This window comes from Choloepus didactylus, chromosome 2 (assembly GCF_015220235.1).
Source record: "Choloepus didactylus isolate mChoDid1 chromosome 2, mChoDid1.pri, whole genome shotgun sequence".
Taxonomy (NCBI): Eukaryota; Metazoa; Chordata; class Mammalia; order Pilosa; family Megalonychidae; genus Choloepus; species Choloepus didactylus.
In genome coordinates this window covers 159,207,153-159,234,301 of record NC_051308.1, presented here as the reverse complement: position 1 = coordinate 159,234,301, position 27,149 = coordinate 159,207,153, and the positions used below count along the sequence as shown (strand labels likewise).

Here is a 27,149-nt window from a genome sequence, read left to right as displayed (position 1 = left end):
GTCATAATATATAAAAGTAAACATAAAGCAATATTAACTCTCCAGCTAGTATTATGTAATTTATTGTGATAAGTATGGATCAATTGGTTCCACAACTAGTTAGAATGTGGGCATGAAGTGATCCCACCACTTCATGTTACAGATAATAAAACTGAGGTTCAGCAAGTTTAAATAACCTTTCCAAAGTCACAAAGCTGGTAAAATAGAAGACCTGGATTAGAACCCAGGTCTTCTGACTCTTAGTCAGTTTTTCTTTACTCAGTATTATTTTTATCCTCCTAATTTTTTTATCAGTAACTGTATCTTTAAAAATTTCATATCTTTAATTACCTTTCTTATTCATGTTCAACATCTTGAATTCTGTGAGTACTCCACAATGACAGTAATCCTCTAGCAAGAATAAATGTTATCTTCTAACGATTTGCACATATATGAGACAATTATTTCTGTCTCCTTAAGGTCACCTTTTCTCAGAGTTAAAGTAGAATCACATGTGGGATATAATCATCAACCTCATGAAGTCAAGATAAATTGCTTTCCTCTTCTATATACCTGATTGAGTAGACATCCAGAGGAAGTTTGATTAATTGTACATTGTCCATTAGTTATAAAGACATAATAATTTTTATTGCCATGTAATGTGTGTCTTCTGTGCACATTGAATGTTTAGAATTTGTTCCAGTATTTATTCAGATATTATGAAATGATCAGATTGTTCATTTTTACCTACTTTTATCAGTTACTGGCTTTTGCTCAGTCCTTATTTTTCTGACTGAAGTGTTTAAAATTAGTGTCTACTTATTGCAGTGATTTGGGCTGCTTCTTTGGTGGACTAAAAGTCATTAGGAGCTAAGTATTTTCACTTACTAATTTTTAAGTAATGTATTATAAGTCTATTTCCAGTTCTTACTTGGTTCTCTCTTCTTACATGATGTCTTAACTGAAATCATAGTTGACATTTTTAAGAACAAATTTTAAATCCTCTTTTAGCTTCTTCATTTTCACCTGATAAACCTAACTGGTAATATTATCATCCTTATCTAGTTCTAGTGATTTTGCTAATCCAAGTTCACTTTTATGTGCAAAGCATATTGTTTCTTTTAACATGATGGTGACTTTGTTATTTTTAAAATACATTTAATGTATTTATTTCTCAATTATAGGTTGTTAAACTGAAGCAAATAGAGCATACTCTGAATGAGAAAAGAATATTACAGGCAGTGAATTTTCCTTTTCTTGTTCGACTGGAATATTCTTTTAAGGTAAATTTTAATAATATACAAATAAAGTATTTTCAACCTGATATATTTTTAAAAATATGAAGCTATAATAGGATTCTAAACAAAATCATAAACCTGGAGTATATGAATAAACCAAAAAAGAATATCTTTAGATTTTATATAATTAAATATTGATGTACTTATAAACTTAGGCAGCATTTGAAAAGAAGATTCTAGTTCTCTCTGGAAAAATTGTTCAAAGTGACATGTGCAGTTCTTCATGAAATGGTATTACAAAATCTAATATTTCAGTTTATCAAAAACCATGGTGATATTAAGTGATTCTTACACTCATGCAAATGAATACACCCACACCCCTCCTTCTGCTTCCCTTGAATCCTTTCTGCCACTTATCTCACTTTAATTAATAACTTGTGTTCTAGTGTTTTCATTTATACAAACAGACCAGTCTTTGGCCAACTGTTCAAGTATCTCATAAAGTTGCACAGAGATTTATTTTTTTTAATTGACAGCTTTTCAGCTCTGTGAAATGACACTTGGCATCTCTCTGTAATATTGATTCATATAAAATATTTTAACCTTTTTTTCCCTTATGTTCTTTGAGCCAAGTGAAGATTTATGTATTTAAGATGATACTGAAGCCATTAACCTCTCTGATCCAATATAGTACATAAAATATAAATATTAACTTTTTCAAATTACTTTGTACATTTGTTATTCCTTTGCACTATGACAGATGTGCATTTGTCATGCTATTACCTCAGCATTATTAGTTGGAGTTAAGTGTTCTCTGAAAGAGCAGAAGTCCTAGACTAATCTGTGACTAAGAATAACCAAAAAAAAGACGAGTGTCCCAGTATAGAAAAACTAGAGCATTTTCTATTTACTCTGTTTCCAAATGTTATTAATCTGTCAAGTAGATTTTAGATTTCTTTTTCTAGTTGGACATGGTATAATCTTAAAATATTTTTTCAAGAAATAACTTAGATTTCATAGTTTTGATTTTCCTTACCCTTTTTGTTTATAGGATAATTCTAATTTATACATGGTTATGGAATATGTCCCTGGGGGTGAAATGTTTTCACACCTAAGAAGAATTGGAAGGTTCAGGTAACTAAGGCTTTTCCCCTCAAATCTTTTATCTATTGTGAGTTTGTTTAAAATTAAAATTTTAAGTTATTTTCAATGTCAAAAAAATTCATTTCATTGAAGTTAGTGTAATTTTAGTTATATGAGACATTTGGTGAAAAAATTAATAAAAGGCTACACCAGTCTTAAGTTTGAAAATTCAAATAAAGCACTGTGAATCCAATTTAGATATTCTGCTGTTAGCAGGTATTGTGAAGGCCCATTATTTGAAGAGTTTTGAAAAATGTAATAATTAGTTGAATTTTTGAACATACCAATATTTATTGTTCAAGTGTTAATAATGTAACTCTGGGGAAGAGGTTTGTGTAAAGAAGATAAGAAAGGAATACATAGAAAGAATAGTAGTGCTATCATGGTAATAAGATTATAAAAGTTTGTTTTCTTCATATTTAATTCTCCTTAAAGTTATTGCTATGATGAGTTTTAAAGTATATACATAATTTAAAAGAAGTTTTACCTTATCACTGAGTTTTATTAATGTCTCAGTCATTAAAATGTTATAGATTCTGATAACTTTACTTGTGAGCAGTATCCATAAATTACTACTATTCATTAATAATTATTAGTATAATGAAGCAAAATCCAAGATCAGGTCCATTTTCTTTCATTATATTTTATATTGGTATTATTAAAACATAAGTAAAAGCTTAATCAGGACTGTTCTTTTGATTACATTACAATGGATTATGGTAACTCTGTTCATAAAAATATGAGTAGACTCAGACTATCATAAGATGATCTTCAATGATGGGTAAACAGAGTTATTTTAGTCACCTGGGGCTTAAGCCAAATCATTTATTAACCTGATATGTATAGGGTACCTATCTTAGTTTCCTAGGTCTGCCATAACAAAGTACCACAGACTAGATGGCTTAAAACAACAGAAATTTATCATCTCATTGTTTTGGAATCTAGAAGTTCATAATCTGTAAAGAAGAATCCTTCCTTGTCTCTTCCTAAATTCTGGTGGTTTGCCAGCAATCCTTGGACTTCAGTCTCTGCTTCAGTCATCATATGACATTCTCCCCCATGTCTCCATTTTCACATGGTATCCTCCTCTCTGTATCTGTCTCTGTATCTGTGTCCAAATTTCCCCTTTTAAGGACACCAATCATATTGGATTATGAGCCCACTCTACTCCATTATGGCCTCATTTTAACTTGCCTGATTCCATCTGTAATGACCCCCTTTCCAAATAAGGTCACATTCAAAATACTGAGGATTAGGACTTCAGCATTTCTTTTTTGAGGAAACAATTTCAACCCATACCATTACCTAATATATGTCAAGCACTGTAGTAATTAATGCGAAGCAACTTTTGTTTATCTTTGACAATTTTTTTTCTTTTTTTACCTCCTACTGTCCTCTTTCTTGCCACCCTCTATCCAGGGAGGTCTAGTATTCCATATTGCCCTATAATTACTGAAAGTTTTACACTGAAGCACCATGCGTACACCTGTCCCCCAAAAATAATTTGTCCATTTTCTGTAATTATTAACCTCTTTCCTTTGCCCCAGACTCTCATTTCTTCAATACTTGGTACTAGGAGGAAAGCAAGTTGATTAAAATAATTCACACTGAGACAGTGCCTATTCTAACTTTTCATGCATCCTACATATACACTTGGAAGGTTGCTAGCTCCTATCTTAGAAACTAAGGCAACAAGAATACTGAGATATTATTTAACATGGCTTTAATTGGAATCAGTGGTCATTCTGGTTCTTTACTTAAATACCAGGTGTCTGGGCTTAAGGCTGCAGCAGCTTTTAACCTTCCTGCTTCTTAAATATTAAATAGAAATGTCCAATAATAAATTGCACTTAGAATATTTTGCCTTCACCTTTCAACAATTTGATACATTTTTCTATGTAATTTCTGCATTCTACCAATAGTTTAACACAAGTGAGTGGAAATAAATATAAGATACTAAGTGCTTATGTGGAAATATAAAATGCTGAGTGCTTATGTTCCTTTCACCCCTTGTCATACCATGTGGATCATTACAGTGTTGGGATGGGACTGAAACTGAAAGAGTATTATAAAATGTTGCAGTAAAAGGTTTTTTCTTTACATATTTATTCATTCAATAAATATTTGCTAAGTGCCTGATGTGTATAAAGCTTGGACCTGGAAAAGAAGCAGCATATATAATCTTCTTTTGGAATTCCTATATTTGTTGCCACCACATCTAGAGGTCTAAATTAAGTTAACTGAATGTCAAAGAACAGATAGAGAAAAAAGCCAGCAAACAACAAAATCCTAGATAGAAGAGAGAAAAACAAATCAGGGAAATCAGATGCCTAGACACAAGCAAAAAATCACAAGTCATACCAGGAAGCATGAAGATATGGCTGAATCAAAGGAACAAACTAACATTCCAAATGAGATACAGGACTTGAAATAATTGATTAAAGATGTTCAAACAAATCTTCTAAAATCAATGAGTTCAAGTAAAATGTGGCAAAAGAGATAAAGGATATAAAGAAGATACTGAGTGACCATACAGAAGAACTCAAAAACTTGGAGAAATAAATGGCAGAACTTACGGGAATGAAAGGCTTAATTAAAAAAAATGGAAAACACAGTGGAGACATACAGCAGCAAATTTGAAGAGGCAGAAGAAAGGATTAGTGAAATAAAGGGCACAACGTCGGAAATCCTACTTGCAAAAGAACAGATAGGAAAAAGAATGGAAAAATATGAATAGGGTCTCAGGGAATTTAATGACAACATAAAGCACACAAATACATGTGATATGAGTGTCCCAGAAGGAGAAGAGAAGGGAAAAGGGGCAGAAAGAATAATAGAGTAAATAATCAATGCAAATTTCCCAATTTTTTTTGAAAGACATAAAATTACATTCCCAGGAAGCACAGGATACCCCAAACAGAATAGATTTGAATAGACTGACTCTGAGACACTTACTAACCAGATTGTCAGATGTCAAAGACAAGGAGAGAATTCTGAAAGGTGCAAGAGAAAAGTGATCCATCACATACAAACAAAGCTCAATAAGACTCTGCAGATAACTCAGCAGAAGCCACAGAGACAAGAAGGCAGTGGAATGACATATTTAAAATAGTGAAAGAGAAAAGCTGCCAACCAAGAAATCTGTATCTGTCAAAACTGTCCTTCAAAAATGAAGGGGAGTTTAAAATATTTCCAGGCAAGCAGACACTCAGACAGTTTGTGAACAAGAGACTTCCTCTATAAGATATTCTAATCTAACCCCATAAAAAGCCATGTTCTTTAATGCAGTCTTGTGGGGGCAGACCTATTGAGGGTGGAATCTTTTCATTAGATTGTTTCCATGGATATGTGACCCACCCAATTGTGGCTGTGACCTTTTGGTTAGATTATTTCCATGGAGATGTGACCACCCCCCCATTCAAGGTGGGTCTTAATTCGTTTACTGGCATCCTCTGTGAGAGCTAACTAACTCATTCTGTGAAGCCAGCATCACCCTAATACCAAAGCCAGACAAAGATACTACAAGAAAAGAAAATTAAAGACCAATCTCTTTATTGAGTATATATATACAAAAATCCTCAACAATACAGTTGCAAATTAAATCCAGCAGCACATTAAGATAATTATACACTGTGACCAAGTGGGTTTTATTCCAGGTATGCAAGAGTGGTTTAACACAAGAAAATCAGTTAATGTAATACACCAGTCATCAATAAATCAAAGGGAAGAAACCCCTTGATCATCTCTATTGATGCAGAGTAAACATTTTATAAAATTCAACATCCTTTTTTGATGAAAACACTTCAAAGGATAGGAATAGAAGGAAACTTCATCATCATCATAAAGGGAATATATGAGAAACCCACAGCTAACATTGTACTCAATGAAGAAAAACTGAAATCTTTCTCTCTAAGATCATGAACAAGACAAGGATGCCCACGGTCACCATTGTTATTCAGCGTTGTGCCAGAAGTTCTAGCTAGAGCAATTAGGCAAGTAAAAGAAATAAAGGGCTTCCAAGTTGGAAAGGAAGAAGTAAAGCTTTCTTTGTTTGCAGATAAGATGATTCTATATGTAGAAAATCTCAAAATATCTGCAGCAACCTACTGGAGCTAATAAACAAGTTCAGAAAACTGGCAGGACACAAGATAAGCATGCAAAAGTCAGTAATATTTCTAAACACTAGTAAGCAGCAATCTGAAGAGAAATTCAAGAAAAAAATTCCATTTACAGTAGCAACCAAAAAAAATCAAATACTCAGGAATAAATTTAACCAAGGACATAAAAGACCTATACATAGAAAACTGCCAGAAATTGCTACAAGAAATCAAAGAAGACCTAAATAAATGGAAGGACATACCACATCCATGGTTTGGAAGACTAAATATAGTTAACATAGCAGTTCTACCCAAATTGATTTACAGATTCAATGCAATATCAATTAAAATCCCCAAAACTTCAAATACCATAATTTTACATGGAACTTTTAATAGGAAGTGAGACGATAGGTTTCCATAGGTTAGTGTGATATAGCAACACATCCCAGAGTAATTTGGACAGAGAATAAAAATATATATGCAGGGCCCCACCCTGAGGAGCTGGGGAAAATACAGAAGTGTTGGGCTTCCTCAACTGCATTTTTACTGATGTTCTCACAAACACTGAGGACTAACGGTTTGATGTGCCGAGCCCTCTATCATGGGACTTGCCCTTATGAAGCTTGTTACTGCAAAGGAGAGACTAAACCTGCTTGTATTTGTGCCTAAGAGTCTCCGCCTGAGTACCTCTTTGTCGCTCAGATGGGGCCCTCTCTCTCTAGCTAAGCCAACTCAGCAGGTGAACTCACTGCCCTTCCCACTATGTGGGATATGACTCCTGGGGATGAATCTGGACCCAACATCAAGGGATTGAGAACATCTTGACCAAAAAGGGGATGCAAAATGAAATGAAATAAAGTTTCAGTGGCTGAGAGATTTCAAATGGAGTTGAGAGGTCACTCTGGTGTACATTCTTATGCACTATATTGATAACCCTTTTTAGGTTTTAATGCATTGGAATAACTAGAAGTAAATAACTGAAACTATCAAACTGCAACCCAGTAGTCTTGACTCTTGAAAACGATTGTATTAGCAATGTAGCTTACAAGGGGTGATGGTGTGATTGTGAAAGACTTGTGGTTCACACTCCCTTTATTCAGTGTATAGATGATGAGTAGAAAAATGGGGACAAAAATCTAAATGAAAAATAGGGTGGGGGGGTGTTCTTTTTTACTTTCATTTTTTAATTCTTATTTTCACTTTTTCCGTTACAAGGAAAATGTTCAAAAAAATAGATTGGGGTGATGAATGTACAACTATATGATGGTACTGTCAATAACTGATTGTACACTTTGGATGACTGTGTAGTATGTGAATATATCTCGATAAAATTGAATTTTAAAAAATCCCAACAACTTACTCTACAAAAATAGAAAAAGCAATAATCAAATTTATTTGGAAGAACAGGGTACCCCAAATAGCTGAAAATGTCTTGAAAAAGAAAAATGAAGCAGAAGGCTCACACTACCTAATTTAAGACATTAAAAAGCTGCAGTGGTCAAAACAGCATGGTGTTGGTCAGTATAATAGGCATACTCACCAATGTAGTCGAATTGAGTGTTCAGAAATAGACCATCTTATCTATGGACAGCTGATCTTTGATAAGGTGGTCAAGTTGACTCATCTGGGACAGAGTGGCCTCTTCAACAAATAATGCTTGGAGAACTGGATAGCCATATCCAGAAGAAAGAAGGAAGACCCCCATCTTGCACCTTATGCAAAAATTAACTCAAAATGTATAAGAGACCTAAACATTAGAGCAAAGGCCATAAACTTTTAGAAGAAAATGTAGGGAAATATCTTAAAAATCTTGTGATAGGGTCTAGGAAGACCTTACACCCAAAGGATGAACAATGAAGGAAGAAATAGATAAATGAGATCTTCTCAAAATTGAATACATTTGTGCATCAAAGGACTTTGTCAGGAAAGTCAAAAGGCATCCTATGAAATGGAAGACAACATTTGGAAACCACATATAAGTGTTTAATATCCAGAATATATAAAGAGATCCTACAACTCAACAACAAAAAGACAAACAAGCGAATTAAAAAATGGGCAAAAGATATAGCACACACTTTTCCAAAGAGGAAATACAAATGGCTCAGAAACATATGAAAAGATACTCAACTTCACCAGCTATTAGGGAAATGCAGTTCAGAACCACAATGAGATATCATCTCACACCTACTAGAATGGCCATTATCAAAAAAAAAAAACCAGAAAACTACAAGTGTTGGAGGGGATGTGGAAAAAGAGGTACACTTATTCACTGTTGATGGAAAGGTAGAATGGTGCAACCACTCTGGAAGGCAGTTTGGCAGTTCCTCAGGAAGTTGAGTATAGAATTGCTGTATGATCCAGGAATCCCATTACTAAGCATATACCCAGAGGAATTGAAGGCAGGGGACACAAATGGACATTTGTACACCAATGTTTATAACAGCATTATTCACGATTGCCAAGAGATGAAAACAGCCCATACGTCCATCAACGGACGAGTGGATAAACAAACTGTGATATATACATATGATGGAATATTACTCAGCTGTAAGACAGAATAAAGTCATGACACATGAAACAATGTGGATGAAACTTGAGTACACTATGTTGAGCGAAATTGCCAGAAACAAAAGGACAAATACTGTATGGTCTCACTAATATGAACTGACTATAATGAGCAAACTCTGCAAGTTAAAGTTAAGAACACACGTTAGCAGGAGGAAGAAAGAGGATAGAGATTGGGCATTTGATGCTGAAGGAGTACAGAATGTTCAACTGGATTGATTTAAAGATCCAGAAATGGATAGCACAATACGATCTGATGGTAGCACAATATTGTAAGTATAATGAACAAAGGTGAGTGTAGTGTGGTTGAGAGCGGAAGGCTAGGGACATGTATGACACCAGAAGGAAAGACAGGATAAAATCTGAGACTGTATAACTTAGCAAAATCTAGAGTGGACAATGATAGTGATTAAATGTAGAAATACAAGAAAATTTTTTCATCAGAGAGAACAAGTGAATGTCAACATTGCAAGGTGTTGAAAATGAGATGGTATACAGGAAAAAATACAATCAATGCAAACTAGGGTCTATAGTTAACAGTAACGTGGTAATATTCTTCCATTAATTGTAACAAAGGCAATATGCCAAAGCTAAATGTCAATAGAGGAGGATATATGGTAAGGGTATGGGATTCTTGTTGTTGATTCTACTTTTTTTTTTTATTCTTTATTCTTTTATTTTTTTCCTCTTCTTTCTTTGCAGAAGAAATGGAAATGTTCTTATATAGATTGTGGTGGTTAATGCATAACCATGTGATTATACCAGGAGCAACTGTTCAGTTAGGTTAGTTTGTATGGTGTGTGAATAAAACTGTTTAAAACATAAACAGAAAGACAGAAGTGCCGGAGAAGATGTAGAAAGAGAGATATGCCTATTAGCTGTTGGTAGGGAAGTAGAATGGTGCAGCCCCTCTAAAGGGCAGTGTGGTGGTTCCACAGGAGGCAAAGTATAGGGTTGCCGTATGATCCTGCAACCCCATTATTTGTTATATACTTGGAAGAAATGAAAACGGGGACATGAATAGGCAGTTGGACACTGGTGATTATGGCGGCAGTATTCACGATTTGCAATGGATGGAGGTGGCCTAAGTGTACATCGTCGGATGAGCGGAAGGGTGAACTGTAATATATACATACAATGGAATATTGAGCTGCTGCAAGAAGGAATGAAGTTGTGAGGCATGCAACTAGGTGAAATGAACCTTGAGATATTATGTTGAGTGAAATAAGCCAGAAACGAAAGGACAAATATTATTATGTCTCACTAATATAAACTAACTGTAATGAGCACACTCTGAGAATTGAATTCTGGAACATAGGTTATCAGGGGATAGAATGTGGGCGTAGATTGGGCAATCAACAGTGCAGGAGTACAGAATTCTCAATAAGGCTTATTGTAAAGTTTCCTAGATTGTAAGCTCTTACAGCAGTCACATCTATTTCTGGGTTTTAACTGTTATTTAAGAGATGTTTATTTGGTACAAAATTTGTATTCTCTGCAGCAACACTATCTAATTTAACCTGTATGGCCAATTTATTTAAACAACATAATTACATGGAAATTAGAATAGAGAATGAGATCCTGTTATTCTGTACAGGTTAATGGAATACCCTATACATCCCAGAGATTTTGGGCAGAAAATAAAAATGTATTTGCAAAGTCCCCTTGAGGGACTAGGGGAAAATGTGGAAATATTAAACTTCCCCACCTGGGGAATTCCTGATATTCTCGCAGACATTATGGACTCCCAATTTAATGAGTCAAGCCCTTGTGACTCCTGCAAAGGAGAAGCTAAGCTTACTTATAATTATGCCTAAGAGTCACCCCCAGAGAATCTCTTTGGTTGCTCGTATGTGGCTTCTCTCTCAGCCAACTCTGCAAATAAACTCACTACCCACCTCCATGTTGCCCTCCTGGCAACATGAAACATGACTCCCTGGGATGAGCCTGGCCCCGGCATTGTGGGATTTAGAATGCTTTCTTGACCAAAATTGGGAAAAGAAACAAAATAAAGTTTCAGTGACTAAGAGAGTTCAAATACAGTTGAGAGGTCACTCTGGAGGTTAGAGCCAAAAGGTAATTCTGGAGGTTATTCTTATGCATTATATAGATATTCCTTTTTAGTTTCTAGTGCATTAGAATAGTTAGAAGGAAATACCTGAATCTGTTGAACTGTCATCCAGTAGACTTGATTCTTAATCATGATTGTATAACTAATTAGCTTTTATAGTGTGACTGTGTGATTGTGAAGACCTTGTGACTGACACTCCTTTTATCCACTGTATGAGCAGATCAGTAATAAAATAAAGACAAAAAAAAAATTTTAAAAACAGGGAAGAGCATTTTCTGAAGGGGAGTTAGGTAGAGCTGGTTGGAAGTGTTTGGGGGTGAAGTGTTTGAAGCTGGCATTTCCCAAAAGAAGCAGGAAAGCATTGTTTTTAATTGTGAAAAATAGCATATAAAAGTCCATCAAAATAAACATGGTTAAATAAATCATGGAATTTCCATACAAAAAAATTACACTAATCTATAAATTGATCTAATCTGTTAATGCAAGAACTGTGCATGTTTATGCAAACACACAGATTATACATATGCTTATGTGTGTGTAAACATGAATAGTAAAAGATCTGGAAAATCACACACCAAGATTGTATGTGAGGTTTTTGGGTTATTCTTTATCAATATTTTATGATTTTTTTCTGTAATCACATATTATTTATGTAATTGGAAGTTTGGTTTTTTAATGGCAATCTGCAAACCAAGTTAAAGAGCTTCTATGTAGTGAAATTCTTTAAGCACTTAAAATTTGTGAGAAAGATAGATGGAGCCTATCAAAAGTAGCAATGGCCATGATAGACAATCCAATTGGAACATTTCCTTTTCAGTCATTCTCAAGGTCAGACGTAATTATGAAGACATCAATGTCTTCTAATATGGGGAATAATAATTACAGTAAGATGACTATTTTAGGTACAGTTTCCTCAACATGTATTACTCCCTAAATCTATCAAAACATGGTTTGAAGATGATTTAAAGATTTACTGAATATTTGTAAACTAACACGTTTTTCAGCATATGTTTAAAGGAAATTAAGCTTTTTGCTCCCTAAATACCTCTATCTCATGTTAATTTTTATAGTACAGTCTACTAACTACTATGCATTAACCAATTTTACAGAAAATCAATGTTTTGCTTCTTTGCAGTGAACCCCATGCACGGTTCTATGCAGCTCAGATAGTCCTAACATTTGAGTACCTCCATTCACTAGACCTCATCTACAGGGATCTAAAACCTGAAAATCTCTTAATTGATCATCAAGGTTATATCCAGGTATGACTTAGCATTTTATATTTAATGTACTTGGGAAACTGCTAGGCAAGACCTTATACGTATTTAACATCAACTACCAATACTGCTTTTTTGTTTGTTTGTTTAGGGGCACAGTTGTTTCTTCCCAGTGGCTTAAATTGTGCCATAATTCCACTACTGTTATGAGAACCAAGAATCTTATCAAGGATAGAACCTGTTTATAATCTCCTGTAATCTGTAGTTATGAACTGAGCACAGGCTTCTGTAAAAAGAAATAGTAATAGCTAAATTTGTGAGCACTTATTAGTACCAGGCATCATTCCAAATGTTTTACATGTATTAACTCTTTTAATACTGATAACCCAATAAGGTGTAGATACTGTTGTTATCCTTGTGTTTAAGGCTAAGGAAACTTGGGTACAAAAGGTCATACAACCAGTACAAGGGGTCAGGATTTGAACCCAGGCCTTCTATCCTCAGAATCCATACTCTTACCACTATAGTTCAGCTGCCAAGGAGCCCCAGCTGCGAATACTGGACTGGTGGCAATGTTCTCTTTTCATTTCTGCTTTAATAGAGTGGAAGCATCCCTTTTTAAACAGTCATCAAAAGATTTTTCCCATTGCTGCTTTTGCACATCTGATGGTACAGTTAATGGCAGACAACAAACTGGATTTAAGGAACTTGTCTAACACTGTTATTAATTCATCATTTTTATTAAAACTACTTATTTTTAACTTTTATTTTAACTTTTTTATTCCTTGGGTGTGGGATCTTATAATAATGACTAAAAAAAGATTTTATTGTTCCTTTGTTTCTTTGTTTGGGGTGGAGGAAAGGATTTCCATCTTGGGTTGTTTTAACCTTCATTTACTAAATAGTGACTTTCATGGTTTAGTCTCAATTACATTGACTTAATTTTTTCCGACTCTTGTCGTGATTTTCATTTTAAATTCTAAATTTTTAACTTTCAATTTAGGTACCATAACTGAAATAATTAATGTTCATAAGTATTTTTTTTTCTTTTTAGGTCACAGACTTTGGATTTGCCAAAAGAGTTAAAGGAAGAACTTGGACATTATGTGGAACTCCAGAATATTTGGCTCCAGAAATAATCCTCAGCAAGGTGCATTTATAATGGCATTAGTAAGAAATAGAAATAGAAGGCATACATCACTGTGAAGTTTTGTAAAAACAGTTTAATGATCTAATTTTACATTTTTTATTTGATCTAAGTTATGAATTTCAATCTGTGCATGATTACTAAAAAATGATTACTTAGAATCTACCACTAATTCCATAACCTCTGTCAATTATAACTCTGGGTCTTAGAAAACTAGTGTGAATAAATCTGATCTCTAGATCCATGTTTTGAATCCAAAACCTAACCTTTTCATAATTATACCCAGTAACGGAAGGACAAGGAAACCTTACTATGGATTATGCCGAGAAGTAAATCTAGAGATAATACTAGTTGTCACCTCTTCCTTTGTTTCAAATTTACCACTTAAATGAAAGTTTTATATGTGAATTTTTTTTCTAATTTGGTGTAATTAGAATATTATAGTAATTGAATAATTATGGTCTATTAAAGGCAATTCTACTTTTACAAACAGTGAAATGTGGTGAGAGAAACTAATCATATCTAAAAGGATGGTTTTGACTTCTATCCATTTTCCTTTCCTCTGCTGTCTGTTGATGATGAAAGCTCAAAAGGAGATGCTAACAATATCTGGACAGAAATAGAAGCAAAGAAAGTGAAAGGGATAAGTCACAAGACTCAAAAGTCCACAAACCAAATACCCCCTGAATAATTGAGATGTGGCTAACCTATAGAAGCATTACAATGAAATAAAAGATTTCTTTCAGCTTTCCTTTGATTGCTTTTCATAATTTAAATCATATATAAATTTTTTGTCTTTTATAATCTAAATATCATTATGAGTAATGCATGTTTTCTTCTTTTAGTACACTTAACAATTAATGTGACCACAGAATAAGCACCAAAACTTATTAAAATTATTTATATTGTAAATGCAATAGATGTTCATTCTACAAAATTTGGAAAATACAAAAAAATATAAAGAAAATTCCAAAAAACTGTAATCCAGAGGTACCCAGAGGCAACCTCTTTTAAACATTTTAATATATTTTATTTGTAATTTTTAAATTCATGACATCATAACGAATTATAGTTTTATGCTCCGCTTTTTTCACTTGAATAACAAGCATGCAAACATCCTTCTAATGGCTTGTGCTAATGTACTGGAAAGTATTTGGCCATTCTTGGAATATTCAAGTTGTTGCCTTTTTTTCTTTTTCTTTTTTTTTTTTTTTTTGCTATTTTAAATAATTGTGATATACATCTTTGTGCATAAAGCTTTTCTGTATTTCAAATTATTTCCTTACAATAGATTCCCAGAAGTGGAATTACTGGGTTAAAGGGTATGAAAGGGTATGAACTTTTTTAAGACTCTTAATACATATTGTCAAATTTATTCCCTAAAGATTGTACCATTTTTACACTCCTACCAGCAGTAGTGCCCATTCACCTCAGCCTCTTCAACACTGGGTATTCTCATTTTTAAAATCTTTACTAATTTAACAGGCAGAAAATAATATCTCATTGTTTTAGTTCTCATTTTTTGTTATTAGATTAATTTTTAATGCTTACCCAGTTGTATTGTGTGTGTGTGTTTGAATGGTTAGTTCATGTTTTTTACCTATTTAACTTTTGTAACCTAATGTTTTTCTTATTGATTTCCTTTAATTCAATAGTAGCACACAATCTAAAGTATAGAAATTGAAGTTTAGTTTCAAGGGTCTGGTTCAATGTTATATGTTTCCATTATAGTAAAAATACTGTAGTAATGGTATTACCAATGGGTTGAATTAAAAGAAATAAAGCAAAGTTTATGCCCATTCTATTAGGAAAACAAAGTGTTATTCCTGTTAAACCAATCCCTCCCTTTAAAAACTATACAGAAACAGGAAAAAAAAAAAGAAAATCTCTGTCTGATAGTATTATACTACAGCTAGTACTATGAAAACTAAATAGTTGATAAGGCTAAAATTTAAAATTCTGATGAGACCTTAGAGTATAGGGAATGATGATGGTGATTAGAGGATACATTTGAGAGTGAAATGAAGTATCTAGGAAGAACTCAGCTCACTCCTCTGCACATGATGAATTTTCTTCATAATCTTTTGTGCCCATTGACACTGATCATGGTTCATAACAAACTTTATATAAATATATGTTAATATTTTTTTCTTAATTATTTTCTTATAAATACTTCTACATGTTAATTTTAGTAAGCTTAATATGAAAAAGCAAATCCAATTAAAAATAATCTTAGAAATATTTATTTGATTTGCAAAGCACTTTTCATACACATTATTTCCTTTCATCTAATAATCCTAACAAATCGCTATGAATTAGTTATCTTTTCTGTGTGCCTTTTAGCAATGAGATAATAATTTAGATAACTAAATTAAAGTGTGTGTAAATATCTGCATTTACTGGGTTTCACACTAAACTTTTGGTTTTCACAAGACTCTGATAAGTGCACAGGATTATCTATCTATGGTACATTTTCCCTCCTAACTCCAACAGTGTAGAGTATTTTGAAGTCAGCTCAGCTAACTTACCATGGAGTCCCACATCTGCCATTTTGTTGAAAACTTTTGATCTTCCTAGGTATGCAGTAGAAAACCTGATTCATAAGATTATGGACCTAGAATGGACCTTAAGAGGTAATTTGGTCCAACTCCCTTCCTAATATTGAGCAATGACTAAATTATCCCAAAGAAATAGCTGCCTATAATATTATTAATGATTCTAGGAAGAAGACTTAATCTTCCCTACTAGCCAATTCCAATATCTGAAATTTCTCCCATTTGTTTAATTTAAATCTGACCTGATACAGTTTGTTCATTTTTTACTGTATCCAAATAGCTGCTCAGCAATTGCTTTAAAATTTTTTCAAATGCTTTAAGATCATTTTGAAATCATCTGTGACTTCATTTTCTTCTAGCAAATTAAGTAATAACTAACATTTGGTGTTGGTTAATCTCAGGGCTACAATAAGGCGGTGGATTGGTGGGCCTTAGGAGTGTTAATCTATGAAATGGCAGCTGGCTACCCTCCATTCTTTGCAGACCAACCTATTCAGATTTATGAAAAGATTGTTTCTGGAAAGGTAAGGAATACGTTTCATAATTCCTCTATTATTTGTTATTTCTATACATGAATTTTAAGCCCCATAGATTGAAATCGTATAATGTCAACAGAATATTATTCTAAATTGGAAAAAATATAGAAATATCTATAGTTACTGCTCTTGTATTTAGCATTCATTTAACAGGATAAATACTGACTCACTAAAGTCTCTTACAAAAAGGGCAATTTTATAAACAAATTAGCTAAATTACAGAGCAGTTTCTGTTTTTAGTAGTCTTATCACTTTTAGAACATAAAATCATAGCCCTTATTCTCAGTATTTCTTCAAATAAATAAAAATTATTAGTTATTGCAGGTGACTGTCACCTTGGAGAATAGTTTTAAGGGCTGTTTTAATATGTCTTTGCTTTTCCAGGAGAGACTTTTTGTTTGAATTACGTCAAACATCACAAAATTGGAAGTAAATATAAAATAGGAAGGCTTTTTAAGATGGAAATCCATCTATGTGATTCTAACAGAAATTGTTGATATTGATTGTGATTATAATGCCATAGATTTTCAGCAAATGTGGAACTAACAATTTTTTTTAAACACAAGTAGATTTATTACAAATCATAGCATATGTATAAACATTCTATATTTTGTAATACTCCATAAATCTTTCTTCTTTTGCATTTGTAATCCCTACTTTTGAAAGTATTTTGTTTAGGGTCCATCATTTGTTCTTTCCTTAACTCATGCCTCAGAAGATCTTTTTTAAAGATACCACAATCAATTTCAGTAGAAATGAGCCTGATTCTTCCCAGCATGAACCAAAGAAAGAGTAGATTTTTAAACATTCCCGGAAAGAGCCTTTGTATATATTCAGATTATAGTACGTGGGAAGTGATTCTTTCCATATTTTACCATCTTCCTAAATGTGGTAAGCTCTATTATTTTGTTCTTTCGTTCCTAGACCACAAGGCCCCTTTTAGAGTATGACCAGGAAATTGGGCATGAATCCTGATGTGGTATAGTTGACTTCTTAGTATTTTGTGGCCTTCTTAGGCAGAGAGAGCCTAATCTACCTAAAGAATCTAGGAGATAGAAAGTCTCTCTCTCTTTGTGTTTCAGCCAGTTGCAAGCTCTCTCATTTAGTGTGAAACTGATCCTCAGTATTCATGAACTTCAAATTTACAGTATTAGCTACTCACAAGGCACCCTGAATATCCATAATGTAAAATTTATCTTTTTTGTCAAAATACAAATTTCAGTTACGGATGCTGCATAGTTGGACTGTAGGAACAAGACATTTAACAACAGAATGAGCCTATGCAACCACCTAAAATCCACATCTCAACACAGTATTGTTCCATATCTCATGGTGCAGTTTCTAGGAGTCATAAGATTTTCAGTTATATTTTACTGCATTTTATGTGGAAAGCTTAATGTTATGGCAGTATTCACAAATTAGGGGACTAATTAAAGAGCACGTGCTCAACTCTGTCAAAGGTGAAAAATAAATACCTCTCACAAATAAGTAAACTAAGCCAGCTGTTGAAAGATTGGCACTGATAAAGGTAATACAGGAAGGAAGAATGTAGTATTTACTTTAAGTAATTATCACTGCTATCTCTGGTAGATCTCTAGGTTTCAGATTTATTATCTTTTTAATTGTTTTCCGCCAGAAGAATATTAAAGAGTCACAGTAAAAGCTCTTTGAAAGGAACAAAATGAAATGTCAAAAAAATTAATAGACAAGGCAGTGATTTATTTTTTAAGAATTTCAGAAGTGAATATGTAAAATCTCAAGAGCAGATAAGAGTCAAAGTTCATATAAAGATGATAAAAAACTAAAATATATTAAAATTACTTAATAGGAGACTAAGAATGCAGAAATTATAGTATGATTTCCAAATAATTTAATTAAGGGTAATTATGAATCTCCTGAATCTTCACTATACTGCTTTTATTCATACTAAACTTCCTCATAAAAGGAATCAAATATCCTGACAAGGATGCTCTCATAACTAAATTTCCATTACCTTAGAAAAATTGCTTTAATTAAACTGAATGTATTTTCATTTGCATGAACTGGCCTCAATTTTCCATTCGCTCCACATTGGGTGAAATTATTTTTCAGCTAATGTTTATGAATATGCTTTTATTTCATATCAAATTTTAATATTTTGGATCCAGTAATAGCTTAAAATTAGATCTGCAGTGTTCTAAAATCATAACAGTTTAAAGCCTCATCACCTTAGAAGAGGAGAATAGCAACATAAAATTTTATCTTATCAAAAATCTGATTTTTTTCTCTTTATTTGAAATATGAAAAGTATTTGATGTACTTTTGTTTTTAATTAAATGTGCCAGCTTACCCTTCCCCATACTGGACAAAAAGATATTTCCATCTCTTTCTCCCTTTATTCGCCTAAAGTAGAGCTCATGAAAGTGGAATATTGCCAATAAGTAATCTCTAGGATCTATATTATGTGAAGGTACAATCATATTCACCATTTCCCATTAAAACGATCTGTTTCAACACCCAAATCCAAACTGGAGTGTATCTCTAGCCATGTTTTCCAAGTGTTATTGACTCTGGTTAGTAGCTAAAAGCCAGATTGAAGATTTAACTAGTTTTTTTTATTTTTTAATTATTCAAGTCATTAAAAATCCAATTTTTGTGTTATACTTGTATATCTTGTATTTGCATTTAAATGTATTTTACTGGTTTTAATGCTACGATATATCATTTAAGAATGTATATACTTTTCATTTAGTTTTTCCGATTTTTTTAAATCATTTGATGTAGCAGCATTTTATAATAATGATATTTTCCTTTCTGAAATTTCTTTAAAGATAGCAGTTATCAAAGGCTTTGATATCAAAGTTTAAATAAAATATATTTAGTTCAATGATTAATTCACTAAAGTGTATATATTTGAACGTTAGATTGTTAAAATACTTTCTCTATTACAATATTTTATCTCAAGCTGTATTTTTAAATGCACAGAAAGATGATCAATCAGCTTGTTAAATTCTCTCCTACATATTCTTTGCCTTTAAAAAAAACAGAGGAGGTGGTATTTAAATGTCAAATTATTCATGCAATATTAAGGTTCAGGTTTAGAAATGCATAGTTGACAGAAAGGTCTTATAATTTCTGCATTAACTATACCTCATCCTTGCAATAAATATGCTAAGTTTCTGTGTATAGTCTTTAAATTTCATTCCTAAGTGCTATTTACTCTATGGGGAGAATCAGTTATCATTTCCACAGCAACTCTATCTGGTTTGCATTACCCATGGAAATATACAAGTTAATTTCATGTTCAAAAATGATGTTTGCAAAATTAGGTAACTAAGTAACAGGCAGTTGTTGTGGGAACCATCTCTTTAGAGTCCTTGATTTATGTAATTAAAAAAATTTCTTATCTAAATTCTTAGATAAATTTTATTCTACTTTTAATGAGCATCAAAAATATACAAGGAGACTCTGTACAAAATATAGGGTTGTAAACATAGGTATACATTATTAAATGACCAGAGTCAATTAATTTTTCCATCTATTCACATGGAGGGTAATTAATTAGCAGCCAAATGGCTATTCTCTTCTGTGTCGGGAGTCCCCAAGACCATCTCCAGGTTTGGTGATTCACTAGGACTTAGCATAGAGTCGTAATCATGGCTGAGATTTATTACAGCAAAATGATACACAGCAAAATCGGCAAAGGAAAATAGTTCATAGGCAAAGTCCAGAGGAAACCAGGTGCAGGCTTTCAAGAGTTCTCCCAGTGGAGTCACACAGGACACAGTTAATTCCTCCAGCAATGAACTGTGACAAAAAATGTGAAATGTTATCAAATAGGGAAGCTCATTAGATTCAGTGCTCAAGGTTTTTAATGGCAGCTGATCATATATGGATACTCTGCATAGCATGTACCAACATTCCAGACTCCTAGACAGAAAGAAAGCAAGAGTTCAGAATAAACTATACTGTTGTATAAACAGTCTCTACTCAGTGAGCCACTCTATCATTTAGGGAAAGTTATTGTATTGTAGGGAACTGTTTACCATTCAAGTTCTCATACACCAGCCAAGGGCCAATCTCACAAGAAGGCCTTTCTAAGGATAACAGTCTCAAGCCTTCTATGTTAACTCTTTTCTACATCCCTTCTGTTTCCTTAATAAGATACATATATGCAGATATGCAGCTATACTTTTTCTAAGATGCCATTGTTAATGCTTTGGGGGAATTAGAATGTCATTTTCTATATGGCTATGGCTCTAGTTAAAGTACTTCTTCCTATAAGTACTTAGAAATCATTTTCACAAATTTCCAGAACAATTTTATTATTTGGATAACACCCAGGGCCATTTTTTAACACCTTGTTATAGTCATTTAAAATTCTTATTAATACCTGCTTTGAGACAGCAGGTATCTAGTGGTCCTATGGACAAATAATTGAACATCAGCTCCTTGTTTTGATTAGGGAAGCAAAGATGGGATGGGTAATAGCTCTCTACAACTATCTGGATTCATTATATATGCTACGATTTCTGCATAGGTAAGAAGACAGATTAGAAAGCCCACAGACAGGGTACCATTATTTACAAGTATCTTTTTATATAATATGTCAAGGTTGATCAAAGTTGCCCTGGATCCTATGAGTCAGTTTGGAACTTGCATATCTATAGAATACATAGTGTATGAAAAGTTGTTATGCCTTTTGAAAAAATAACTAATGTGTATGTTTATTGAGATTGCACATTTCTTAGAATTTATTGTAGCTGATTTTTTTAAATTCACTTTTATTGTGATATATTCACATACCATGCAGTCATACAAAACAAAGCGTACATTCAGTTGTTTACAGTACCATTATATAGTTGTGCATTCATCACCAAAATTAATTTTTGACATTTTCATTACCACACACACAAAAATAATAAGAATAAAAATTAAAGTGAAAAAGAACAATTAAAGTAAAAAAGAACACTGGGTGCCTTTTTTTTTTTTTTTCTTCCCCCATTTTTCTGCTCATCCATCCATAAACTGGACAAAGGGGAGTGTGGTCCATATGGCTTTCCCAATCACACTGTCACCCCTCATAAGCTACATTTTTATACAATCGTCTTCAAGATTCATGGGTTCTGAGTTGTAGTTTGATAGTTTCAGGTATTTACTGCTAGCTATTCCAATTCATTAGAACCTAAAAAGGGTTGTCTATATTGTGCATAAGAGTGCCCATCAGAGTGACCTCTCGGCTCCTTTTGAAATCTCTCTGCGACTGAAGCTTATTTCATTTCTTTTCACATCCCCCTTTTGGTCAAGAAGATGTTCTCCATCCCACGATGCCAGGTCTAGATTCCTCCCCGGGAGTCATATTCCACGTTGCCAGGGAGATTCACTCCCCTGGGTGTCAGATCCCACGTAGTGGGGAGGGCAGTGATTTCACCTGCCAAGTTGGCTTAGCTAGAGAGAGAGGGCCACATCTGAGCAAGAAAGAGGCATTCGGGAGGAGGCTCTTAGGCACAATTTTAGACAGGCCTAGACTCTCCTTTGCAGCAACAGTCTTGCCAAGGGCAAGTCCCGTGGTAGAGGGCTCAACCCATCCAACCACCAATCCCCTATGTCTGTGAGCACATCAGCAACCATTGAGGTGGGGAACCCCTGCATTCTCCACCAGCTCCTCAAGGGGGCTCTGCATATTTTTTCATTTTTTTTTTAAATTTACTCTTTTTTTTTAAAATCAACTATATCAAAAAAATAAAAAATTAAAAAAAAACATACAATAAAAAACACATTTCAAAAACAAACCATAACAAGGGAGTAAGGAAAAGACAACTAACCTAAGATAACTACTTTACTTCCAACATGTTCCTACTGTACCCCAAGAAAATAACCTAATATAGCAACATATCTGTGAACTTTTTCCTACCATACCCATCAGAAATTAACAGACCATAGTCATTCCTGGGCATTCCCAGAATGTTAAATTTACCGATGATAACTTATCTGTTCTTATTGGGTTATCTTTCCCCCTTCCTTAATTGCTCTCTATCGCTAGTTCCCCTACATTCTACATATTGATGGTTCATATTTTTTGATCCATTCTGCCAGTCTACGTCTTTTAATTGGGGAGTTTAATCCATTTACATTCAACATTATTACTGTGAAGGCATTTCTTGAATCAGCCATCCTATCCTTTGGTTTATGTTTGTCAGATATATTTTTTCCCTCTCTTTCTTATTGTCCTTTAATGAACCACTATTGAATCTCTTTAGTACTGAACCTTTTTCTATCTCTCTCTCTCTCCTTTCTTTGTTTCTCTGTCCTTTAGTATCTGAAGTAGGGCAGGTCTTTTATTAGCAAAATCTCTCAGCATTTGTTTGTCTGTGAAAAATTTAAGCTCTCCCTCAAATTTGAAAGAGAGCTTTGCTGGATAAAGTATTCTTGGTTGGAAATTTTTCTCTCTGAGAATTTTAAATATGTCATGCCACTGTCTTCTCGCCTCCATGGTGGCTGCTGAGTAGTCACTACTTAGTCTTATGTTGTTTCCTTTGTATGTGGTGAATTGCTTGTCTCTTGCTGCTTTCAGAACTTGCTCCTTCTCTTCAGTATTTGACAGTCTGATCAGAATATGTCTTGGAGTGGGATTATTTGGATTTATTCTATGTGGAGTTCTCTGGGCATTTATGCTTTGTGTATTTATATTGTGTAGAAGGTTTGGGAAGTTTTCCCCAACAATTTCTTTGAATACTCTTTCTAGACCTTTACCAGTCTCTTCCCCTTCTGGGACACCAATGAGTCTTATATTTGGACGTTTTATTTTATCTATCATATCCCTGAGGTCCATATCTATTTTTTTAATTTTTTTCCCCATTCTTTCTTTTGTTCTTTCATTTTCCGTTCTGTGGTACTTGAGGTTGCTGATTTGTTGTTCAGCTTCCTTTAGTCTTGTACTATGAGTATCCTGAATCTTTTTAATTTGGTCAACAGTTTCTTTTATTTCCATGAGATCATCTATTTTTTTTATTTACTCTTGCAATTTCTTCTTTATGCTCTTCTAGGGTCTTCATGTCCTTTATATCCTGTGCCATGCTCTTGTTGTTTGTCTTTTGTTCTTTGATTAATTGCTCCAAGTACTGTGTCTCCTCTGATCTTTTGATTTGGGTGTTTGGGTTCGGATTATCCATATCATCTGGTTTCTTCATATGCTTTATAATTTTCTGTTGTTTTTGGCATCTTGGCATTTGTTTTACTTGATAGGGTTCTTTTAGGATATGTAGGATTATTCAAATACTAATCTCCAATTTGTCAAATCTATAGCTTGGTGGCATACACTTGCTCTAACTAACCAGCAGATGGCATCCGCGAGTCGCCTATTCCCCTCAAGTCAGTTCTTCCCAACTTTGTCTTTGTGGTGTTTGGGGATCTAATTCTTGTGGGGTCCAATTGGTGCACCAAGTTTGGGTATGTTGTTGGTGCTGTCCGCCCTGAATGTGGGGTGTGTGTCTGAGCGGTTAGGGAGGGAGGGCAGCTTTAATAATCAAACCTCCCAGATGTTCCTGGAGATTTAAGGCTGTTCCAAGAGTCTAAACCTTTATTTCAGTCTCGCCACAGATTGTCTCTGCTGCTGACCCACAAGTCCTTGGTATTGGCATATGGTTCCTGGGATTTCAGAGTGGGTCCCTCTTCCAACCTGTGCCCTTCTAGGGCCTCTGCTTGAGGGAAGGTTGTGCTACGTCACAAGTGCACGCCGTCCCTCAAGGGAAGTTCTGGACCACCAGGCCATGTAGGTGCGTTCCCAGCCTGCTGTAATGATGGCTGTATGGGGCATGTTAATTTCCACCTTTTCACACAGCTCCGCCTTCCCAGCTCTGGGACAATTAGCTGTGGGTGCGCGAAAGGCTACTGTCCACGCCTGATATTGTGGTGTGTGTGTGTGTTGCTGGAAACACTTCCTGTCACACTGGGTTTTTTGGTGTGGTTCTGGGCTATGGCGCCTGCATGGGGCAGGAGCATTCCCAGCCCACTGGGAAGATGGCTACAAGGGGCATGGTTATTTTCCCCTTTTGGCTCCCCTCTGCCTTCCTCGCTCCAAGACAGTTAGCAGCGGGTGTGCAAAAAGCTATCTTCCACACCAGATGCTGAGGCGTTAGCACAGCCCATTCCTGCTGCGCTTCACTGTGTGGTTCTTGCTGCCATACCTGCAGCTGCTTTTGAGTTTTTAAAAAAAAGAGCTAGCCCACCTCCAAATGCCAACCCACGGTTTCCCCACACCACAGTGTGGCTACTGGATATTCAGCAAGCTTACTCACTCATTTCAGAATGCAGACTCCCCAGTTTCACAAAGTGCACAGTCCCTGTGGATTTAGCAGACCTTGTCCAACTGGTGCATCGCTGGATCTGGTGTTCTGGGTCACTTTCTGGCTTTTATCTAGTATTTTTCTCAGAGATGTTTTTTTGCCCTGTCTCTCCTAGCCGCCATCTTAGGTTCTCCCCTATTGTAACTGATTTAGAGAGATAATTCCTTAAAATTACTTCATTGTACTGTGGACAGAGGTTAATAGAGTATGCTTGCTGTGTGCAAACTATTTTGAGTCATTTAAACTCAGTAAATTTTATCCCAATGCGTAAATCTTTTTTATAGTTAAACAATCTCTTCCCTTGCCAATAGCAGAAAGATAACAGTAAGATTTCCCCCTCTTCTTTCGGCCAAAGATCAATTTTGTAATTTCTATGACTAAGCTCAGTGTAGACAAATTTGATTTTTGGTCTTATTTTATTTCTAAAATTAAGAGTTGTCGCTACACCAGTTAGTGAGTTTTCATCACCCAGTATGGATACCATAACAACATGAACTGATTTGCTTTTTGGATGAAATTTCCACTGAAATTTTTAGAAAATAAGTCTTTCCAAAAACCAAAATATACAAGACTTTACATCCAGTGTTGAAAACAGAACAAATATCCTACTAAGTTTGTTCAGTTCAGATTGTCATTGTTTGTTTAGCTTATTATATAATTTTACAAAGTAGTTAATGAGATCACCTGTATTCAGAATGCTAGCCTTATAAAACAGAGTGGTAGTCATCCATTTTCTATTTCACTGTCAAATTTGTGTCAGTACCTTAAGAAAAGAAGAAAGTATTTTTTCAAGAAATTTAACAAGTAGAGCATGAGACGAGAAGAAAGGAGAAACTTCTGGCACTCTTCGAATGACTTTTCTAGCAGAGATTGTCCTTGGCTAGTCTGGAAACATAACATATTACTCTCTTTCAAGTTCCTTCTTTGATTCCAGAATTCAACTTCAGATCACTAAAGTATTACTCTAATGTGAAGGCTTGAAAAAAAAAGAAAAATGTATTGAATTAGTGCCTACAAGATACTAAGCGTGATGTGATGCAACCCAATTTCATAAAAATTATCCAATTTCTTTTAATACCTGCCAGATGAAATATACTCTTATAGTTTATAAATGAAGAAACTGAAACTTGGAAAGGTGTAAAGGGTTTTTGTCCTAGATTAGAGAGCATGTAAAATAACTAGAGTTGGATTGGAACCCAAGTATTCTTTCTACTAAGGAAATAGCTTGGTAGTATTTTTGAGATGGCAGGGATGTTCAATTTTGTTTAGTTTAACTCATTTCATATTTGAGTAAATCAAGGTAGTTTGGCAAAGGAAGGACTAGAATCTAGTTCAGTGGTTCATTCATTATTCCTTCACTTGGCTTCAGTGAATCCTCACACTCAAGTTTTATTTCTGCATTACTGATCTTTTCCTCTCAATCTCCGTGGTTTTGTCATCTTCTCTTCTTTCTCTGCTTTCCCTCCCTTGGTGGTCTCAACCAGTTTCATAGCTTTAAATGCTAACTGTATGCTGAGAATTCCAAAATTCATTTTCCATTCCATACTTGAATCCTGAATTCAGTTACTTGAGATCTCCACTCAAAATAACTATCTAATAAATATCTCAAACTAAACTAAAATTGAACTGCTGATCTTTGTTCCCTCTAGCAAATCTGTTCTTCCCACAGCCTTCCCCATCTTAGTCAATGGCAATCCCATCCTTTCACGTGCTCAAGCCAAAACACCTTGGAGTCCTCACCCCATATGCAATACAAAGAAAAACCATTAGGCCCTACCTTTAGAATATGCACAGAATTCAATCCCTTCTTAACAGCTCCACTGCTGCTACTCTCATTTGAATCATTAGAGTGGTTCTATAAAAATGTTAAATCAAATCCTATTACTCCTTGGGAAACCTTGTTATAAATCCCCATTTTCTTTAAGTAAAAATCAAAGACCTTGCAATGCAAGATTTTGTGAGGAGTGATAGGATGATTTAACAATTTTAAAAGATCACTACGTTTGCCGATTTTTTATGCTCTGTCTCTCCCATTAGAATGTTACCTCTGTGAAGGAATAATCTTTATCTTGTTTTGTTTCTTGATACATCCTAAGCACCTCAGTGCCTGGTACATAGTAGTAGTGTTCAGTCAATATTTGTTGAATTTAAATTCAGGTATTCATAAAATGTTTACTGAGCTCCTAGTTTATACCAGGCCATTTGTGCTGTATACCACAGATCGATTGTAGTCTTTGCCTACATGAAGCTTTTATGATGTGGACGCCACCAACTGAT

The 27,149-nt window shown here is 34.3% G+C and overlaps 1 protein-coding gene across 1 annotated transcript in view; it reads left to right on the top strand.

The window, feature by feature from the left end:
* The window catches only part of PRKACB (protein kinase cAMP-activated catalytic subunit beta), a 62,456-nt gene that overhangs the window by 21,806 nt on the left and 13,501 nt on the right, over window positions 1-27,149 (top strand). Inside the window, 5 exon segments of the mRNA XM_037826777.1 lie at window positions 1,164-1,262; window positions 2,269-2,351; window positions 12,229-12,355; window positions 13,365-13,460; window positions 16,414-16,536. Coding sequence (XP_037682705.1) covers window positions 1,164-1,262; window positions 2,269-2,351; window positions 12,229-12,355; window positions 13,365-13,460; window positions 16,414-16,536 — 528 coding nt within the window.